We start from the raw sequence: 19,621 nt of genomic DNA, 5'->3' as shown, positions 1-19,621 counted from the left end.
AGTAGCTGGGATTACAGGCACGCGCCACCATGCCCAGCTAATTTTTTGTATTTTTAGTAGAGACGGGGTTTCACCATGTTGACCAGGATGGTCTCGATCTCTTGACCTCGTGATCCACCCGCCTCGGCCTCCCAAAGTGCTGGGATTATAGGCATGAGCCACCGCGCCCGGCCCCAGCTAATTTTTTTGTACTTTTAGAAGAGACAGAGTCTCACCATGTTGGCCAGGCTGGTTTCGAACTCCTGACCTCAGATGATCTGCCTGCCTCAGCCTCCCAAAGTGCTGGGATTATCAGGTGTGAGCCACTGCGCTCGGCATACACACACACAAACACACACTCTCTCTCTCTCTCTATATATATATATACACACACACACACACACACACACACACACACAAAATAATATATATACACTATACTATATATACACCATATATATATATACTCTATAGTATATATACTATATATGTTGGTGTCAAATTTGACACCGAAACTAATTAGCAATTTCAATTTATATGAGACTGCCTGGATGGAGTGCAGTGGTACAGTCTCAGCTCATTCCAACCTCCCTGTCCAGGGCTCAAGCCATCCTCCCACCTCAGCCTCCCAAGTAGCTGGGATTACAGATATGTGTCACCATGCCCAGCTAATTTTTGTAGAGATGAGTTTTGACATGTTGCCCAGGCTGGTCTTGAACTCCTGAGTTCAAGCGATCCACCTGGCTTGGCCTCCCAAAGAGATGGAATTACAGGCATGAGCCACTGTGTCCAGCCCACTGATTCTTAACTGGGGTGATTTTGCCCCAACTGGATAGGTCCCTGCAAAAACAAATTATTTGGCTCCAAGGTATCAACAGGGTCAAGGTTGAGAAACCCTGGATTAGACATATATTTTGCTGAGGACACATCAGTCTGTGAGTACCGAGGCTGCCTCAGACAGTTCTGAGGGCATTACAGAATACATGGTAAAAGACGGTATTTACTACTTAGGAATCAGGAAAACTCTAAATTCCAAAACACAGTTGGGGGGATTTCAGACAGGGGACTGTGGGTCCTGTATCACCATTCTTGTAATAGCATGTCTTCCTCAAATGTCACAAATCTCATTAAAATATGACCAAGGTTTCAGAAAACAAAGGAGATAAATATAGAAATTCACTGGCCATAACAAGTAGCGTGAGAAAGAAATGTACATTTTATAATTTTTTTAAATCACAATTTAAAATAAACTGCCTTTTAAATAGTGCCTGTATATTAGCATCGATTGTTTTCATGATGTGTTTTAATGTTCTCACCATAAAAGTTATCAACATGGGTAACATACAGTAATAAATCAATACCAAGACTCTTAAAACCACAAGAGCTATTTACCTTTCTCTGTGCCTGAGAATATGGAGATGATTTTATTCCTGGGCTTTTTCTCCTCTGGAACAGAGGGCAAAGGTTTCAAACTGTGATTGGCTGACAAAGGGTCTTTGCCTCCAGTGCTAAAAATGGTACTGCTCATTCGCACAGGAGGTGCCGGAGGCTTGTCTTCCAGTTCTCCGTTATCAGACATGATTCAGAATTATGAAATGGCCTGAAATTGGCAAAAGTTACAATTAGTAACAAGGTAAAAAAAATAGCACGAACAAGCAAAAAACAGTAATAACTACTCCTGCCACAACTCCCAAGTTGGAAAATATTATCCATTTAGAATGACATTTGCAAAATCTGGAGAAGCAATGTGTAAGAGATATAACTCTCTTGAGATGTAACAAAGGTAATTTCCCTTAACAAAGTTGGTAATGGTCAGCTGAAAAAATGTTTGAAAAGTTAAATGAAACCATGATGATACTACCAAAAGCTACTGATCTAATCAACTGATTTTAAGAGACTGTTCTCAATGGAAAGACAGACAACAAGGAATCTTTTTAATTCCAAAGAGAAGAAATGTGTTCCAACCAGCAAATTACAGGATATCTTAAGTAGGTGCACCTCTAGAGCAGAGACAGATGCTTTGCTATTAAACCTATCAAACACCACACCTCTAATCTGATTTTATGCACACCAATCTCGCAGTTACAACTTAGCCTTCACAAAAACTTTCCTAAGGCATTCTTATTTATTTATTTATTTATTTTGAGAGTCTTGCTCTGTTGCCCAGGCTGAAGTACAGTGGCATGATCTTGGGTCACTGCAACCTCTACCTCCCAGGTTCAAGCAATTCTCCTGCCTCAGCCTCCTGAGTAGCTGGGATTACAGGTGTGAACCAGGATGCCAATTTTTTTTTTTTTTTTTTTGAGATGAAGTCTCGCTCTTATCACCCAGTCTGGAGTGCAATGGTACCCTCTCAGCTCACTGCAACTTTCACCTCCTGTGTTCAGGCGATTCTCCTACCTCAGCCTTCTGAGTAGCTGGGATTACAGGTGTGAACCAGGATGCCAATTTTTTTTTTTTTTTTTTTTTTTAGATGAAGTCTCGCTCTTATCACCCAGTCTGGAGTGCAATGGTACCCTCTCAGCTCACTGCAACTTCCACCTCCTGTGTTCAAGCGATTCTCCTGCCTCAGCCTCCTGAGTAGCTAGGATTACAGGCGTTTGCCACCACGCCTGGCTAATTTTTGTATTTTTAGTAGAGACAGGGTTTCCCTAAGTTGCCCAGGCCGGTATCGAACTCCTGACCTCAAGTGATCTGCTGCCTTCTCCTCCCAAACTGCTGGGATTACAGGCATGCACCCCAACACCAAGCCAAGGATTCTTAAAACAATGCACTGCTGATGCAGTATTTGGTCTCTGAAAATTTGACATCCTAATTTACACAGATTAGCCTTTTGAGTGTTTCAGACAATCGCACAGAGCTTGATCAATCTGGATACAGAGACAAAATTAAATACAGAGGATGGCTGAAAGGCTGAGTGTGGGCATATCCCTGAGCTTCTGTGACCCCTTTAAGTGCCCTGTCAGGCAGTCAGGTAATCTCTCTGGCTAATTCAGTGAAAACTTCAATCTTGCTTACCCATACTTCTAGGTATATATTTTATATATTTAAAAAACCAGATTACACATATTTGAAATTAGCAGTAAAAGGGAGAGGATCCTAACTTACATGTGAGTTCTGATTCAAAAGTATTTATTAGGAAACAACATATTTCCCCACTAAACATGGTTCTGGTTTGTAACTGAATCTTGATTGTAAGATTACTTAATGCATTTAAGTGAACAAAACCTTGCATATATACAATGAGAAGAATGCCAACTGTTCAGAGAACTTAAAAATAAATTTATTAGTTTGAATGCTTATACCTGATGAAAAGTAGGTATAATTTAAGAAGATTATACCAAATCTTATAGCTTTTATTTCCTTGATAGGAATGTGTCACTAGCACTATGGTATATTTTAACTCTCAAAATGATGATTATTTTTTCATTCTACAAAAGAGGAGGACTTAAAAAAAGGTAAAGAAGCAAACACATTTCTAGGAGTGATATGGTTTGGCTGTGCTCCCACCCAAATCTCATCCTGAATTCCCAATGTGTTGTGGGAGGGTCCAGGTGGGAGTAATTCAATCATGGGGGCAAGTCTTTCCTGTACTGTTCTCCTGATATTGAATAAGACTCACAAGATCTGATGGTTTTACAAAGAGTTTCCCTGCACAAGCTCTCTCTTTGCCTGCTGCCATACATGTAAGACATGATTTGCTCCTCCTTGTCTTCCGCCATGATTGTGAGACTTCCCCAGCCACGTGGAACTGTTAAGTCCAATTAAACCACTTTCTTCTGTAAATTGCCCAGGCTCAGGTATGTCTTTGTCAGCGGCATGAAAACAGGCTAATAGAGGGGGTAACTAGCTAGAGAAGTGCTGAGAAAAGGAGTGAAAAGGATCTCTATCTCTATGTTGAGAAAGACTGTTTGGTCTAAGAAAGAAATGAGAACCGGAACTAAGGTGGGGCAGACAACATGCCCTCAGATGATTCTTCCTAACCAGCTCATCAAAGCATGTGGGGCTTGTTTTGTTTTGGGGTGGGATGCAAGCAGGATGTAACTGAGTATTCCTAAGTATGGGCTACTACCAGTGTGCATTACAAGAGGGGACCTATCTTGCTACAGATAGAAGAAAGACAAGGTTTGGTAACAACATTGCAACCAGGTGTGGTGGCTCATACCTATAATCCCAACACTTTGGGAAGCCAAGATGGATGGATCACTTGAGGTCAGGAGTTTGAGACTAGTTTGGGCAACATGGTAAAAACCCGTCTCTATGAAAAATACAACAATTAGCCAGGTGTGGTGGCACACACCTGTAGTCTCAGCTACTTGGGAGGCTGAGGCAGAGGAATCACTTGAGCCGGGGAGGCGGAGGTTGCAGTGAGCTGAGATCATGCCACTGCACTCCGGCCTGGGCAAGAATGAGACACCATCACAAAACAACAAAAACAAAAACAAAAAACACACAAAAAACGGCACAATAATTACTTAGTGTAAAGTGACTATAAATTCTATCCTCAAGGCTCCCACATAGACGGAACATGAGTAGAAACTGCCAATGCACCTTCAATAATAGTAATAAATCAGCTGCATGTTATCCAGTTTTTTGGTTACCAGCATATGTTCCAGAATCAGACTGCTTTGGATGGAATCCTGTTTCCACCATTGACTTAGTGTGTGTCCTTGGGCAAATTACTTAACCATGTCTTACGGCTCTTGAAGAAATGGCTGACTCTAGGCAGGAACAGGGAAAATGGAAGATGAGGCTAGAGCATGCTGCAGTGTCAAAAGGCAAGGAAGTACTTTAAAAAGATGAGGAAATGCCAAAGGGACACAGAAAAGGTTTTCCACAGGCCAATGTGGGATGATCTGAGCAAATTAGTGTACTATTAGATTATTACCCAAGTATAAAATAAATTTTATTCCATACTGACACAAATAAATGAATAATAAATGGGAGAAAAGGAACAAATCTTTCTTACAGAATTGCAAATAAAATAGGAAAATACATCTCCCTTTAGGAGTTCCAGCTTAATCTGTGTCTCCTCTTGAGTGAAGGCTGGACTTAGTGACTCATTTCCAAAGAACAGTGTATGGCAAGGGAAAAATAACTGCAGTGAAAAAACCTGACAAACATGCCTTAACCAAGTGACCACTGTTAACATCACCAGTGACAAGTCATGGTAGTATTACTTATCCCCGAATCTAATGTGATGGGACGCATACTTCACCTCTATGGTATTCTTCCCCCAAACCCATAATCCCAGTCTAATCATGAGGAAAAACACCAGACAAACCCAAATTGAGGTATATGCTATAAAATTCCTGACCACTACATTCCTCAAAATGGTCAAGGACACAAAAAACAAGGAATGACTGGGAAACTGTAACAGATCGGAGGAGACATAACCATAAATGCAACATGACACCCTGGATTGGATCCTGGAACAGAAACGGGGCACTGGTGAAAATACTAGTGGAATCCAAATAAATCCTAGAATTTTGTTAACAGCAAAATACTAATGTTGGCTTCTTTGTTTTGACATACATACCACAGCTATGTAAGATGTTAACATTAGAGGAAGCTGGGTGATAGGTATATAGGAAATCTACTATCTTTGCAACTTGTCTGTAAATCTAAAATTATTCCCTAATAAAAACTCTATTAAAAAATTTCCCTCACCAACAAAAACTCTTTGGACTCTATTCATTTTTAAGAATATAAAGGGTCTTGTGGCCAAAATGTTTTGAGAATGGCTACTTAGAAGAAACTGAGTAGCTTTAGTATGCCTGAGTTGAGAACAGATACTGATAAAGGGAACGGCTGCCTTAGACACAGATAAGGGAATGGCTGATTGGATCTGTTCCAGAATCCAATCCAGGGCGTCATGTTGCATTTATGGTTATGTCTCCTCTGATAGGCTATGCAAATTGCACCTCTTTTTTAATAGAGTTAAATATAGAGCTACTACCATGTGACCCTGCAATTCCACTCCCAGGTATATAACCCAGAGAACTGAAAAACACATGTTCATGCGAAAACTTTATATGAATGTTCACAGAAGTGTTCATAATAGCCAAAAGAGAAACAACCCAAATATCTATCACTTGATGAACGGTTATACAAAATGTGGCATATCCATAAGACGGAATATTGTTTGCCCACAAAAAGAAGTACTGATATATGCTGCAACATGGATGACCCTTGAAAATTAAGAGGAAAAAAGCCATAAAAGGCCACATATGGTAGGATTCCATTTCAGGTGAAATGTCCAGAACAGGGCATCCACAGATACAGAAAGGAATTTAGTTCATAAACATGGCTGATTGGCGAGTGGTTGCTAAGGAGTGGGGGAAATGAGATGTGACTGCTAATGGGTATGAAGTTTCTCCAGGGGGATGCAAATGTTTTGGTATGAAGACAGTGGCGATGGTTGCGCAGTCTTGTCAATATATTAAAACCACTCAATTGTACAACTTTAAAATGGTAAATTCTAGGCTATGCAAATTGTATCTCAATTAATATTGACTCACAGAATAAAGATTAAATGAACTAACAGATTAAAAGCTGCTGCAATTGTTATCATCATTATTATTTATAAGACTCTATGCTAAGAAATAAAAGATAACCAAAGTCTTCTCTAAGAGTTCATAACCTAGGGGGAAAGACCAATGTAGGCCTTTTCGAGTTAGGTCAGCCATTCCCTTTATAAGTGTCAGTTCTCAACACAGGCATACTAAAGCTACTCAGTTTCTTTAAGCAGCCATTCTCAAAACATTTTGGTCACAATACCCTTTACATTCTTAAAAATTAATAAAGAGTCCAAAGAGTTTCTGTTGATGAGAGTTATATCTATCTATATTTACTGATGAAAAATTAAAACCAGTTATTGGCCAGGTGTGGTGGCTCATGCTTGTAATCCCAACACTTTGGGAGGTCAAGGTGGGTGGATTACTTGAGGTCAGGAGTTTGAGACCAGCCTGGACAACTTGGTAAAACTCTGTCTCTACTAAAAATACAAGAATTAGCTGGGCCTGGTGGTGTGTGTCTATAATCCCAGCTACTCAGGTGGCTGAGGCAGGAGAATCGCTTGAACCTGCCAGGAAGTGGAAGTTGCAGTGAGCTGAGATAGAGCCATTGCGCTCCAGACTGGGTTACAGAGGGAGAATGCATCTCAAAATTACAAAACAAAACAAAAAAACCCAAGTTGTTTAAATAATTCATTTAAAAATAACAAGAAACCATTGCATGTTAACATAAGTAACATTTTTATAAAAAATGACTATTTTCCAAAACAAAATAAGTTGAGTGAGAAGACTGGTATTCTTTGATATTTCTGCAAGTCTTTTTCATGTCTGGCATGGTAGGAGACAGCCAGATTATCAGATATGCTTCTGCATTCAATCTGTTGTGGTATGTTGTTTTAGCTGAAGTTTATGAAAAAAAAACCTAGTCTTACACAGATACACACCTGAAAAGGCAGGAGTATTTTAACAGCCTTCAGATAATTGTGGATATTCTTCTTTGGTATTATACTAAACCTGACCTTCCTAAAAGGATAGTTGTGGAATCTGAAACTACAGCAATGAATCTTTTTATACTCTTACATCAATTGATTCTCTTGAATTTTGAATGAATCTGTTATCTACGCAGTGATTTTACAATATCATGAATCGGTTTTTGGAAAGTATTGGTTCCCTGGGTTTTAAAAGATATTCCAAATGCTGCCACATTTCATTACACAGTAAAAATAAAATCACATTAATTAATATCACCACCTATCTCATCAGAAGAGTCTTTCAAGCCGGGCACAGTGGCTAACGCCTGTAATCCCAGCACTTTGGGAAGCCAAGGTGGGTGGATCACAAAGTGGGTAGGTCACGAAGTCAGGAGTTCAAGACCAACCTGGCCAAGATGGTAAAACCCTGTCTCTACTAAAAATACAAAAATTAGCTAAGTGTGGTGACAGTTACCTGTAATTCCAGCTACTCAGGAGGCTGAGGCAGAAGAATCACTTGAACCCGGGAGGTGGTGGTTGCAGTGAGACGAGATCATGCCACTGCACTCCAACCTTCGTGACAGAGAGAGACTCAGTCTCAAAAAAAAAAAAAAAAAAAAAAAAAAAAGAAAGGTCTTTCAAGTGGTGGGAAACTGCTAAAATCAAGATAGTAGATTCAAGCTTTCTAAAACTAATTTTGGCTTGAAAGCTTAAATTATATCAGTAGCAACAAATTCTGTCACTATTTTTGAGGAAATGTCTGCAAAATACCTAAGTCTGAACAACCAGAATTTGTAAGCCAGTTGTTCTTTCAAATAAAAAAAAAGGTGTTCCATGAAACAGGGGACTAGTTTAATTCTCTTGCAAAAGTGGTTATCTCCAGACAATGATTCAGACTTTGGTATGCAAAAGTACCTTATGAGTACTTCCCATTTTGCTATATAGAATACTTGATCAATAACTTTATGGTTCCATTAAGTACATTATTAAGTGAAACTGGCTCTTTACTGCAAGCACTTGGCCATGGCCTTGACATGTGTTAAAGTAACAAGCAATTTGACCCACTTCTGCTTTTGCCCCATCAATGCATATGCTGACATAGCGTGAAAGCAAACAATGTGTTAAGAATACTATGAAAAAAAGTTTTGACATCATGACTCCCCCACAGTATTGTAGACCAAACTTCGAGAACTGCTGCTTTAAAGTGTACTCCATAGTTATATCTCACCTACATACCCACAATTCTTTCTGATGTTTTACGGAGGTGGCAGAAGACTCATATTTATTTCATCTTATACTCTATAGAACATGTTTTAACAGAACAAATGAGCAACAGCTAGATTTCCAAGCTAGGGTACAAATGCCTCCTCAATCCTTAACATGTTGAAAATCCAAATACATGCAATAGTATTTGCTGTACTGCTTTTCATTACAGTATCAGAAAGATCAGTAGGCTTTCATGACTTAGCCAGAGACACTCTTTCATTTATATGAGAAGCAATGCTAAATTCTAAGCAAATGACATTACACAGCAACTTTCAGAACACAGCCTTTCCTTATACCTTGGTTATCCTTAAAAACTTTTCTACTGCTCAATTTTAATATACTGTGCAGTAACTTTTTTATTTTCTGCACAAATTCAGTCTAGAACTAAAGAGGAACCAGTGCATTGTGTTTTTCAGAACTTTTTAGCAACTACACACTATGTCATGCTGAATTAGCTGTCTCAAGGAAATTCCAATTAACATGACTTATCCTTTAAGCAATACTTGCCTAAACAAAACCCAAATAGTAAACTTGAGTCAGAGATGTCCCTAATGAAATTACCCAAGATGACAAATATACTGCAACAATTCTTATATGCCACATGAGTGAGATCTTAGTAAATATAAGCACAACCTTTGATACAATACTGATGGCTCTGCCATCTGCTTAGCTGAGGACTTACCACTTCATGTCTGGATTTCTCTCACTCTCTACGTGTTCAGCTGTTGTTCAGTGGAAGTTACAAGAAATTCTATTAGGTTGGTGCAAAAGTAACTGTGATTTTTGCTATTAAAAATAATGGCTAGTTACATTGGTGCAATTACTTTTGCACCAAAAGTAACTTGTGCAAAAGTAATTGTACCAACCTAATAACTAGCTGCCTAGAGGGTCTCTATGTGTTCAGTTTTTTGTTTGCAGAAAGAAGTCAAAATTGGTTAAATATACTTTAATTATCATGCAGTAACAAGTGCTATGACTCTTTCCTGACTAGCTGCCCATAACCTACAGGCTGAGGACTAAACTCTGACATTCGGGCCATTGAACTCCAAACTGCTGAGTCAATCTGATCTCACGTGAATGCACCATGTAAATCCTATGCCTCATATTTCTCAAATACACCAAAGACTTCGGTGTATTTGAAGGGCCTATATCATTTTTACATACATATTTTTGCATTTTTAGCTTTTCTTTTTCCTTTTATTTACCCACCCAAACCTTTCAAGATCCAGTGAAAATGATTTCCTTCCTAAGGTCACTCCTAGCCCAAAATGATCCCTCACATCCTCTAAACTTGAGTTACACGGGAAAATAAATTCAGATGGTATTAAAATTGTAAAGGATTAGAAGTCATCTAGTACGTCTGCCTTATTTTATATGTGGAAAAAACTGAACCACCAAAAAATAAGTGGTTAGCCTAAAGGCACATAAATTTAATGACTAACAGCACTAAGACTAGAACTCAAGTTCCTAACAACGCTTAATCTCATGCTCTCTTTTCTTACTTATGCTAATATAGTGGATCATTCTTCGGTAATGAATTACAACTGTAAACCCTTAGTTATTTTACCCGTTTTTCCTACCTAAGACCTAAAGCAATTCAAAGGCAGGTACTGTGTATATATTAGGTAATGTTTACTGATTTATGGTACCAAACTCTGTCCACAGATAAAATACTATTCTTGAATTTGTCATATATTTTTTTATTTTTTGAGATGAAGTCTCACTGTGTTACCCAGGCTAGAGTGCAGTGGTGCAATCTTGGCTCACTGTAACCTCCACCTCCTGGGTTCCAGTGATTCTCCTGTATCAGCCTCCCAAGTAGCTGTGATTGCAGGAGTGTGCCACCATACCTGGCTCATAATTTGTTTTCTTTTTTTTTTTGAGATGGAATCTTACTCTGTCACCCAGGCTGGAGTGCAGTGGCGTGAGCTTGGCTCATTGCAACCTCTGTCTCCCAGGTTCAAGTAATTCTCCTGTTTCAGCCTCCCAAGTAGCTGGGATTACCGGTGGAAGCCACCACACCTGGCTAATTTTTTTTTTTTTTTTTTGAGATGAAGTTTGCTCTTGTTGCCCAGGCTGGAGTGCAATGGCATGATCTCGGCTCATTGCAACCTCCGCCTCCTGGGTTCAAGTGATTCTCCTGCTTCAGCCTCCTGAGTAGCTGAGCTGGGATTACAGTCATGCACCACCATGCCCAGCTAATTTTGTATTTTTAGTAGAGACAGGGATTCTCCATGTTGGTCAGGCTGGTCTTGAGCTCCCAACCTCAGGTGATCCACCTGCCTTGGCCTCCCAAAGTGCTGAGATAACAGGCATGAGCCACCGCCCCCCAGCCCTTTTGTATTTTTTTAGTAGAGACAGGGTTTCTCCATATGGGTCAGGCTGGTCTTGAGCTTCTCACTTCAGGTGATCTACCTGCCTTAGCCTCCTAAAGTGTTGGGATTACAGGTGTGAGCCACTGCGCCTGGCCTGAATTTGTTTTCTTAATCAAACAGCACTAGACAACATAAACGACCCCATATTAACAAAAATATCTTTAGAAAGATTTATACTTTTCTCCTCACATCTGATTCATGACCTTCAGTTCTCTTTTCCATAAAATCGTATTTTTTGTGTGTGTGAATTACTGCTTCTGACAGGGTCAAATGCCTGAAAAGTACCAGATGAGGCTGTGATAAAGTTCTTTATGCTCCCCTTACATTTTAGCCAAAACAATATTAAGTTTCAAAATAATTCATGGTAAAATACTGATTTACCTTATGTTTTGCTCAACCATTAGTCAAAAATGTTATATTAAAAAAAGAGCAAATGGTAAGTAGTGCCTCTCTCCAAATCTGTTCAAACACTTTTTGCTACTTTTCAGTGAAAAACAAGTAGGCGAAACAAAAAGTGTGCCCCAAACACACTGTACTCTTCTAAGAGGCCCATTGTTAAACTGTGACACGACTCAAACACAAACAATTCCTCAATTGTCTACTGAAGGAGACTAGGGGTAGCTAAATATACAGCAGAAACGAACAACGTAGTGGTATCTGGAACCAGTCAGTCCAAATAGTGGAAATTACTGAACTTATTATTATCTACTGGGATCAACTGTAGTACTTCAAGTGTAAACCATATACTATTGAAAAACACAATGATTTTAAAGAGCACACTTTTCCCTTAAATTTTTATTTACTTTTCAGTACATTATGAATATAGTAATGCAACACTAATTAATCAGACTTCCCACAATCTCTCAATAAGCTGCAAGAACCCCAACACCAATGGTCTTTCCCTCCCCCAATCAAAAAAAAAAGCCTCAAATGCCTTTGAGAGGAAAAGCATGAAAGAAACCATTTCCAAATCACCTGAAGATGACAACACACACTCTAAACAAAAGGTTCACAACTCAGAAGAAAGAGTGTTCTCATTTGGTGACAATGGCCATAACATCAGTTCTACTAGCAGCAAAGCCAGAAAGAAAAGAGGGAAATGGAGAAAAGAGATGAAGAAAACACTATCTGGGGACTGGTAAAAAAGAAGGAAAATAAAACTGCTTCACACTCTAAAATAAAGGACTGGATAACATATCAAATCTTTTTAAATGCATGGATGGGCTAGTAAAATAAGAGGGATGATTCCACAGAGCCCCAAAGCAAAGTGAAACCAGGAACTCAAAAAGAGTGAGCAATTTACTAATCTAGTTATTCTCGAGGGATTTTGACTAAACCCTGGAGACGTCATGCTTCCACTTTGACGGCTGCCACAGGGGACAGGAAGTAAAACCCAGTCTGCCTAATGTTGAAAAATTAACAGGAGTCCTTCCCACATAAGGCTGGGCCTGAAAAAGGCTATAACCCACAGAAGGACCAATCAGGAATAAATCCCTCTGGACAGAAAGGAACAAGAAAACCTTAAGGATTCTGAGAATGGTGATGGCAAGAGAAGCAAAAAGATCTCTGAAAAACATAGATATGGAATGATGTGTCACAGAACACATAGAAGCAGCCTGAAAATAAAAGCAGAATAGAGCAAATATGAAAACACCATACAGAACTTTCAATAAGAAAAAATATGTGAAAGCTAAAACTCAACATTTGAAGTAAAAAGCAGCACACAGTGTTAGAGAGAACTAATGAAAAATGAACTAATGAACTCATTGCAGACAATGAGGCAGAAAGTAGGAAAGAGGAGATGAGTATGTTAGATGGTCTAATATACATCTATTTGGAGTTTCAGAAGATGGCAGAATTAAGGACTGGTCCACTGAATAAATAGCTGAGAAATTTCCAGAACTAATAAAGAACACAAATCTGTAAGTAGAAGTCTAATTAATCAAAAGCAGGATAAAAAATTATCTAGAAATAGACACATCATAGTGTTATTAAGAATATCAAAGACAAAGAGTTCCTAAAATCAGCTGAAGGAGAAAAAAAGGCAAACTTCACAGAAGCGGTAATTCAACGGTCAGCTTACTTCTTGATATCAACGATAAAAGCAAGAAGACAGTGGAATCAGTGTCTTGAGGCAAGAAGCTGCCAACATAAACTGCAAACCCAACAAAACTATCTTTTAAGAATGAGGTAAATAGAAACATCGAGACAATTTTTTAAAAAAAGACCAGAATCACTACACACTCTTAAATTAAGTTGAAAAACCAAAAAGATAACTAGGGAAGAAAAACATGTTATGAAACTTTAAAACACCTCCAACAAATCCATAGTAAGAAAAGACTTAATGAAAATTGGAAATACTTAGAACTGAATGAAAATTTAAAGGCTATATATAAAAAACTCAGGCCAGGCACGGTGGCTCACGCTTGTAATCCCAGCACTTTGGGAGGCCAAGGTGAAGAGATCACTTGAGGTCAGCAGTTTGAGACCAGCCTGGTCAACATGAAGCCCCGACTCTACTAAAAATATAAAAATTAGCTGGGTATGGTAGTGCATGCCTGTAATCTCAGGTACCTGGGAGGCTGAGGCAGGAGAACCACTTGAACCTGGGAGGCGGAGGTTACAGTGAGCCGAGATGGTGCCATTGCACTCCAGCCTGGGAGACAAAGCGAGGCTATGTCTATAAGATAAAATACTATATATAAAAAACTTGCAAAGTTGAATAAACAACACGTGGCATACATACACACAAAAAATTCTTTTTTTTTTTTTTTTTTAAGAGATGAGGTTGGGCCGGGCACGGTGCCTCATGCCTATAATCCCAGCACTTTGGGAGGCCGAGGTGGCTGGATCACCTGAGTTCAGGAGTTCAAGACCAGCCTAGGCAATATGGTGAAACCCCATCTCTACTAAAAATATAAAAATTAGCTGGGCGCGGTGGTGCATGCCTATAATCCCAGCTCCTTGGGAGGCTGAGGCAGGAGAATCACTTCGGCCCAAAAGGCGGAGGTTGCAGTGAGCTGAGATTGTGCCATTGCACTCCAGCCTGGGTGATAGAGCAAAGAGATGAAGTCTTGCACAGTGGCTACTCACAGGCACGATCACAGAACAGCACTGCAGGCCTTCAGCTCCTCAACTCAAGCAATCCTCCCACCTGATCCTCCCAAGTAGCTATACTGAGACTACAGGTACATGCCACCATGCCTGGCTGAGGAATAAAATTTTGATATAAACTATTAATAAGGATGAACCTTGAAAATAATATGCTAAGTAACATAAGCCTAACACAAAAGGACAAATGCTGTATATATTTTTTTAAATTGAGAGAGGGTCTCACTGTCGCCCAGACTGGATTACAATGGCATGATCACAGCTCACTGCAGTCTAAACCTCCTGGACTCCAGTGATCCTCCCACCTCAGCCTCCTAAGTAGCTCTAACTTAAGGTAGATATCACCATCCCCAGTTAACTTTTAAACTTTTAGTCGAGACAAGCTCTATGTTGTCCAGGCTGGTCTTAAACTCCTGAGCTCAAGCTATCCTCCCACTTTGGCCTCTCAAAGTGCTGGGATGACAGGTGTGAACTACTGTGTCCAGCCTAAGAAATACTGTATTAATTTCATTCAAGTGAGACACCTTACAGTACTCAAATTCATAGACAGAAAGTAGAATAAAGATTACTAGAGACTGGGGAAAGTGCAACATGGGGAGTTATTTGTTTAATGAATACAGAATTTCTGCTTGGATGATGAAAATGTTCTGGAAAAGGATGGTGGTGACGGTGTGCAACACTGAATATACTTAATACTATCAAGTTGTACACCTAAAAATGGTTAAATAATACATTTTATGTTATATATATTTCACCACCAGCACAACAAAAAAACTTTGCTAGGATATGAGGCCCTTATAGCTCTGAATTTTTATTTTTTATTTACATTATTTTTTTGAGACTCACTGTCACCCAGGCAAAAGTGCAGTGGCGCAATCACGGCTCACTGCAGCCTCAATCTCCCGGGCTCAGGTGATCCTCCTACCTTAGCCGCCGAGTGGCTGGCACAACAGGCATGTACCACCACGCCCAGGTAATTTTTGTATTTTCTGTAGAGACCAGGTTTCCCTATGTTGCCCAGGCTGGTCTTTAACTCCCAGCTTCAACTGATCCATCCTCCTTGGCCTCCCAAATTGCTGGGATTATAGGTGTACACTATAGTGCCCAGCTAGCTCTAAATGTTTACAACAAAAAAGGAGAACTACTAGCTCAGGTAACATAGCAAGACTGTAAAAAAAAAAAAAAAAAAAAAAAAAAAAAGGCCAGGCGCAGTAGCTCATGCCTGTAATCCCAGCACTTTGGAAGGCCAAGGCAGCTAGATCACTTGAGATAAGGAGCTCAAGACCAGCCTGGGCAACATGGTGAAATCCCTTCTCTACTAAAAATACAAAAATTGGCCAGCAGCGATGGGGTGCCTGCCTGTAATCCCAGCTACTGGAGAGACTGAGGCAGAAGAATCGCTTGAACCCATGAGGAGGTTGCAGTGAGCCGAGATCACACCCTGCACTCTAGCCTGGGTGACGGAGCAAGACTTGGTCTCAAAAATAAATAAATAAATAAAAATAAAAAATTAGCTGGACATGGTGGCTTGCACCCGTAATCTCAGCTACTTGAGAGGCTGAGGCAGGAGGATCACTTGAGCCCAGGAGGTCGGGGTTGCCCCTGCACTCCAGCCTAGGCAACGGAGTGAGGCCTTGTTTCTAAAAATGAAAGGAGAAATAAAAATCAGTGAGTTAAGTATCTAACCTAAGTAGTCCAAAAACAGCAAAATAATTTCAAAGAATGTAGGAAGGAAATAATCAAGATAAAAGCAGAAATTACTGAAGACTAATATATAAAAAGTAGTATCAATAAAGCTAAAAATAGACTCGAGCAAAGCTAGTAAAATATCTCTGGCAAAATTAATCAAAACAAATAAAAATAAACAATACTAGGAATGAAAAGTGATTCTACTGGCATTTAGTGAGCAGAGATCACAGGTATCAGATATTCTGCAATGTCCTCACAACACTTCAGTGTCCCACCATGTGTTGCTTCATAATTTTAAAACTTCTAATGATCTGAACTGAGGACACAATTCTGTTTTACGTATTAAAATATTTTTGCAGTTTTAACATACACTGAATTTTCCAGATACACAACCACTACGTAAATCAAGAGAAGCTTGTACTTTTGCTCAGACTTTACCAAGAAGTTTATTCAGAATTTAGGAAATTACATCATTAGCAATTCCATGCTCAGGCTGGTTGAGTCACCAATAGCAGTTCGTATTATGAAGCTATACTGTGGCCACCCCCACGTATGGACACAAGTCTTTGATCACGGCATACTGACTTAGTACAGCTGTAATTGAGTTATTTACAAACGAAAACATGTATTTCATTATAAATTGCTTGCCTTTTATTTCTTTTTTTTTTCTATTATAGTCAGGGCATTCTATTGATTTTTTTCCTCCTAAAATTCTGTGAGGCTAGGTTTAATAATCTATAATTTTCATTTCATAGGAAAGCAGTGTAACACAGTGTTTAGAAGTACTGACCATATATATACTTTTTCACCCAGATATCCCATTTCTAAAAATCTATCCAAAGGATATACTGGCAAAAATACAAAAAGATACATACACTAGGCTATTATTGTGGCATTAGCAGTAACAGTAAAAGACGGGAAGCAACTCAAATAGCCATAAATTGGGGAATAGCTCAACTAACTACAGAACACTGTACACTAAAGTATTCTGAAGCTACAAACCCCAAATGACAAAATCACTCTATATACTGCTATGGAGTAATCTCCAGGATATATTAAGTGAAAATCAGTTGGAAGAAAAAAATATATATGGGGTGCTATAATTTACCAAAGGAGATTAGGGGAAGAAGGTATATCAATACACACAACACACACACACACACACACACACACACACACGCACACACGTTGTACTTGTTTTTATTTTTGTTACATGGAAGAACCATAATTTTTTCCCAGCTTTATTGAGGTATAATTGACAAAACTGCATATATTCACAACATGATGATTTGATATACATATATACTGCACAATGATTACCATAGTCAAATTAAGACATCCATCACCATCCATAGTTACTGTGTGGGTTGGGGGTGGGGTTGGTGGAGGAACCATAATTAAAAAAAAAAAGTTACTTTGGGAGAGGTTGGACTAAGCTAAAGCCTAGATTTTGGCTGGGCGTGGTGGCACATGCCTGTAATCCCAGCTACTCGGAAGGCTGAGGCAAGAGAATTGCTTTAAGCCGGGAGGCAGAGGTTGTGGTGAGCCGAGATCTCGCCATTGCACTCCAGCCTGGACAGTAAAACTCCGTCTCAAAAACAAAAACAAAACAAAAAAAACCCTAGATTTCTCTGAATATAGATTCTTTGTATATTTGCTTTTGGAACTCTGTAAATTACATAAAATCACCAGCTTATGACGAATGAACAATATTGTTTGTAGTAAGATACCCATCCATTGATCACTAAAAAAAAATCCTCGTATTCTTTTGCTTTGTAGACAATGTATGAACCTTATTTAGATTTACAATTAAGTAAAGACCAAAATACTGAACAGAAGTGAATGTAAATTGGCAGTGGTTCTGTTCTTACATCTTTAGAGATTATGATATCTATAGTACAATAGATAATGGTAACTTGTTGTATTATATGGATTACACAGTTAGTAAACACTCATTAACCAGATTATGACCTGGCTATTAGCTCTACTATTAATAGGTTATGCCTCTATTATTAGTTATAAAATATGTATTTCCTCTACTGAACTCTACTCTTTGTGAGAAGATATTAATTTTTGAGAGAGGAAGAGAAAATAAAATATAAAAATAAAAACTTAAAAAGGAGGCCGGGGGCAGTGGTTCATGCCTGTAATCTCAGCGCTTTGGGAAGTCGAAGTGGGCGGATCGCCAGGCCCGTTTCAGACCAGCCTGGCCAGCATGGTAAAACTCTGTCTCTACTAAAAATACAAAAACTAGCTAGGCATGGTGACTCGTGCCTATAATCCCAGCTACCCAGGAGGCTGAGGTAGGAGAAACACTTGAAGCTGGGAGGCAGAGGTTGCAATGAGCTGAGATCATGACACTGCACTCCAGCCTGGGCAACAGAGGCAGACTCGTCTAAAAAAAAAAAAAAAAAAAAGAAAAGAAGATACTAATTTTATAGTTGTTTTTATTCCCAAGAAGCACCTAACAAAGTGTTATATACATCACAGAAACTCAAAGTGTGTTTTTCAAACAGGCAAATAAACTACTGCCACTTACCAAGTTGCATACTGAAAGCCAAATCACTCTTCCTTTTAGTCCCTTTATTTAATCACCAATATAATGGAGTAATATCTGTGTTATCTATTCTCACAATGGGTAGGGATGGGAGATGGCATTTCACAGATGACAAATAATGAACAGTTACATAATATGTCCAAACTCAGAAATTATTGAAATGTAAATTACGGCCTTTAGCAGATACCATTTGACAACTTCTACACTGGCAAAAAAAAAGAAGGCTGATTCGAATCAAGTGTTAGAAGGAATGTGGCACAAAGAAAATTCTTATATACTGCTGGCAGGAGTATAAATTGGCAAAACTACTTTAGAAAATTTAGGAGGCTGGGCTGGGTATGGTGGCTCACATCTGTAATCCCAGCACTTTGGGGGGCTGAGGCGGGTGGATCATGAGGTCAGGAGTTCGAGACCAGCCTAACCAACCTGGTGAAACCCCGCCTCCACTAAAAATACAAAAATTAGTCAGGTGTGGTACCATGTGCTTGTAATCCCAGCCACTTGAGAGGCTGAGGCAGGAGAATTGCTTGAACTCGGGAGGAGGAGGTTGCAGTGAGCCGAGAGAGTGCCATTACACTCCAGTCTGGGTGACAGAATGAGGCTCCATTTCAAAAAAAAAAAAAAGAAAAAAAAGAAAAAAATCTTTGGGAGTTGGACATGGTGGCTCATGTCTGTAATCCCAGTTACTCAGGAGGCCGAGGCGGGCGATTACTTGAGGCCAGGAGTTCCAGCCCAGCTTGGCCAACATGGCAAAACCCTGTCTCTACAAAAAATGCAAATAAATTAGATGGGTGTGGTGGTGTGGGTCTGCAATCCCAGCTACTCAGGAGGCTGAGGCAAGACAATTGCTTGAACCCAGGAAGCAGAAGTTACAGTGAGCTGAGATCGTACCACTGCACTCCTTCCTGCCTCTCCATTCCAAACTCATCCTTTTCGTCCATTCTGAAAGTGGATCTGGGACCTTTAAGGATTTTTCCTTTGCCAGGGCATGATCCTAAGCTTTGTCAATATAGGGCACTGGAGAGACATTACAGAAGAAAAGGAGTTTTGCTTCCTGGTTCCAGCTGTCACAAGACTCCTGATGGGCAGGTGACTCTGCCAGCATCAGACTCCAATAGGGGAAGGTGGCCAGAAGCACTGAGTCTACTGGAACAAGGA

At 39.5% G+C, this 19,621-nt stretch overlaps 1 protein-coding gene across 2 annotated transcripts in view; it reads right to left on the bottom strand.

Annotated features, from left to right (window-relative positions):
• Nucleotides 1-19,621, bottom strand: part of PAK2 (p21 (RAC1) activated kinase 2) — an 84,848-nt gene that overhangs the window by 46,857 nt on the left and 18,370 nt on the right. The window contains exons 1-2 of one of the 2 annotated variants that reach the window (XM_032298144.1): nucleotides 14,200-14,217; nucleotides 1,372-1,579 (exon numbers count right to left, since the gene is read on the bottom strand). In XM_032298144.1, coding sequence (XP_032154035.1) covers nucleotides 1,372-1,558 — 187 coding nt within the window. In that variant the 5' untranslated portion in view covers nucleotides 1,559-1,579; nucleotides 14,200-14,217. Of the gene's footprint in view, nucleotides 1-1,371; nucleotides 1,580-14,199; nucleotides 14,218-19,621 lie in introns of those variants that run through there. The other variant, XM_032298143.1, reaches the window with a different exon arrangement.

This window comes from Sapajus apella, unplaced genomic scaffold (genome assembly GCF_009761245.1).
Source record: "Sapajus apella isolate SASKATOON/1434 unplaced genomic scaffold, GSC_monkey_1.0 scaffold38, whole genome shotgun sequence".
Classification (NCBI taxonomy): domain Eukaryota; kingdom Metazoa; phylum Chordata; class Mammalia; order Primates; family Cebidae; genus Sapajus; species Sapajus apella.
This window is presented reverse-complemented; position numbering and strand designations above follow the sequence as displayed.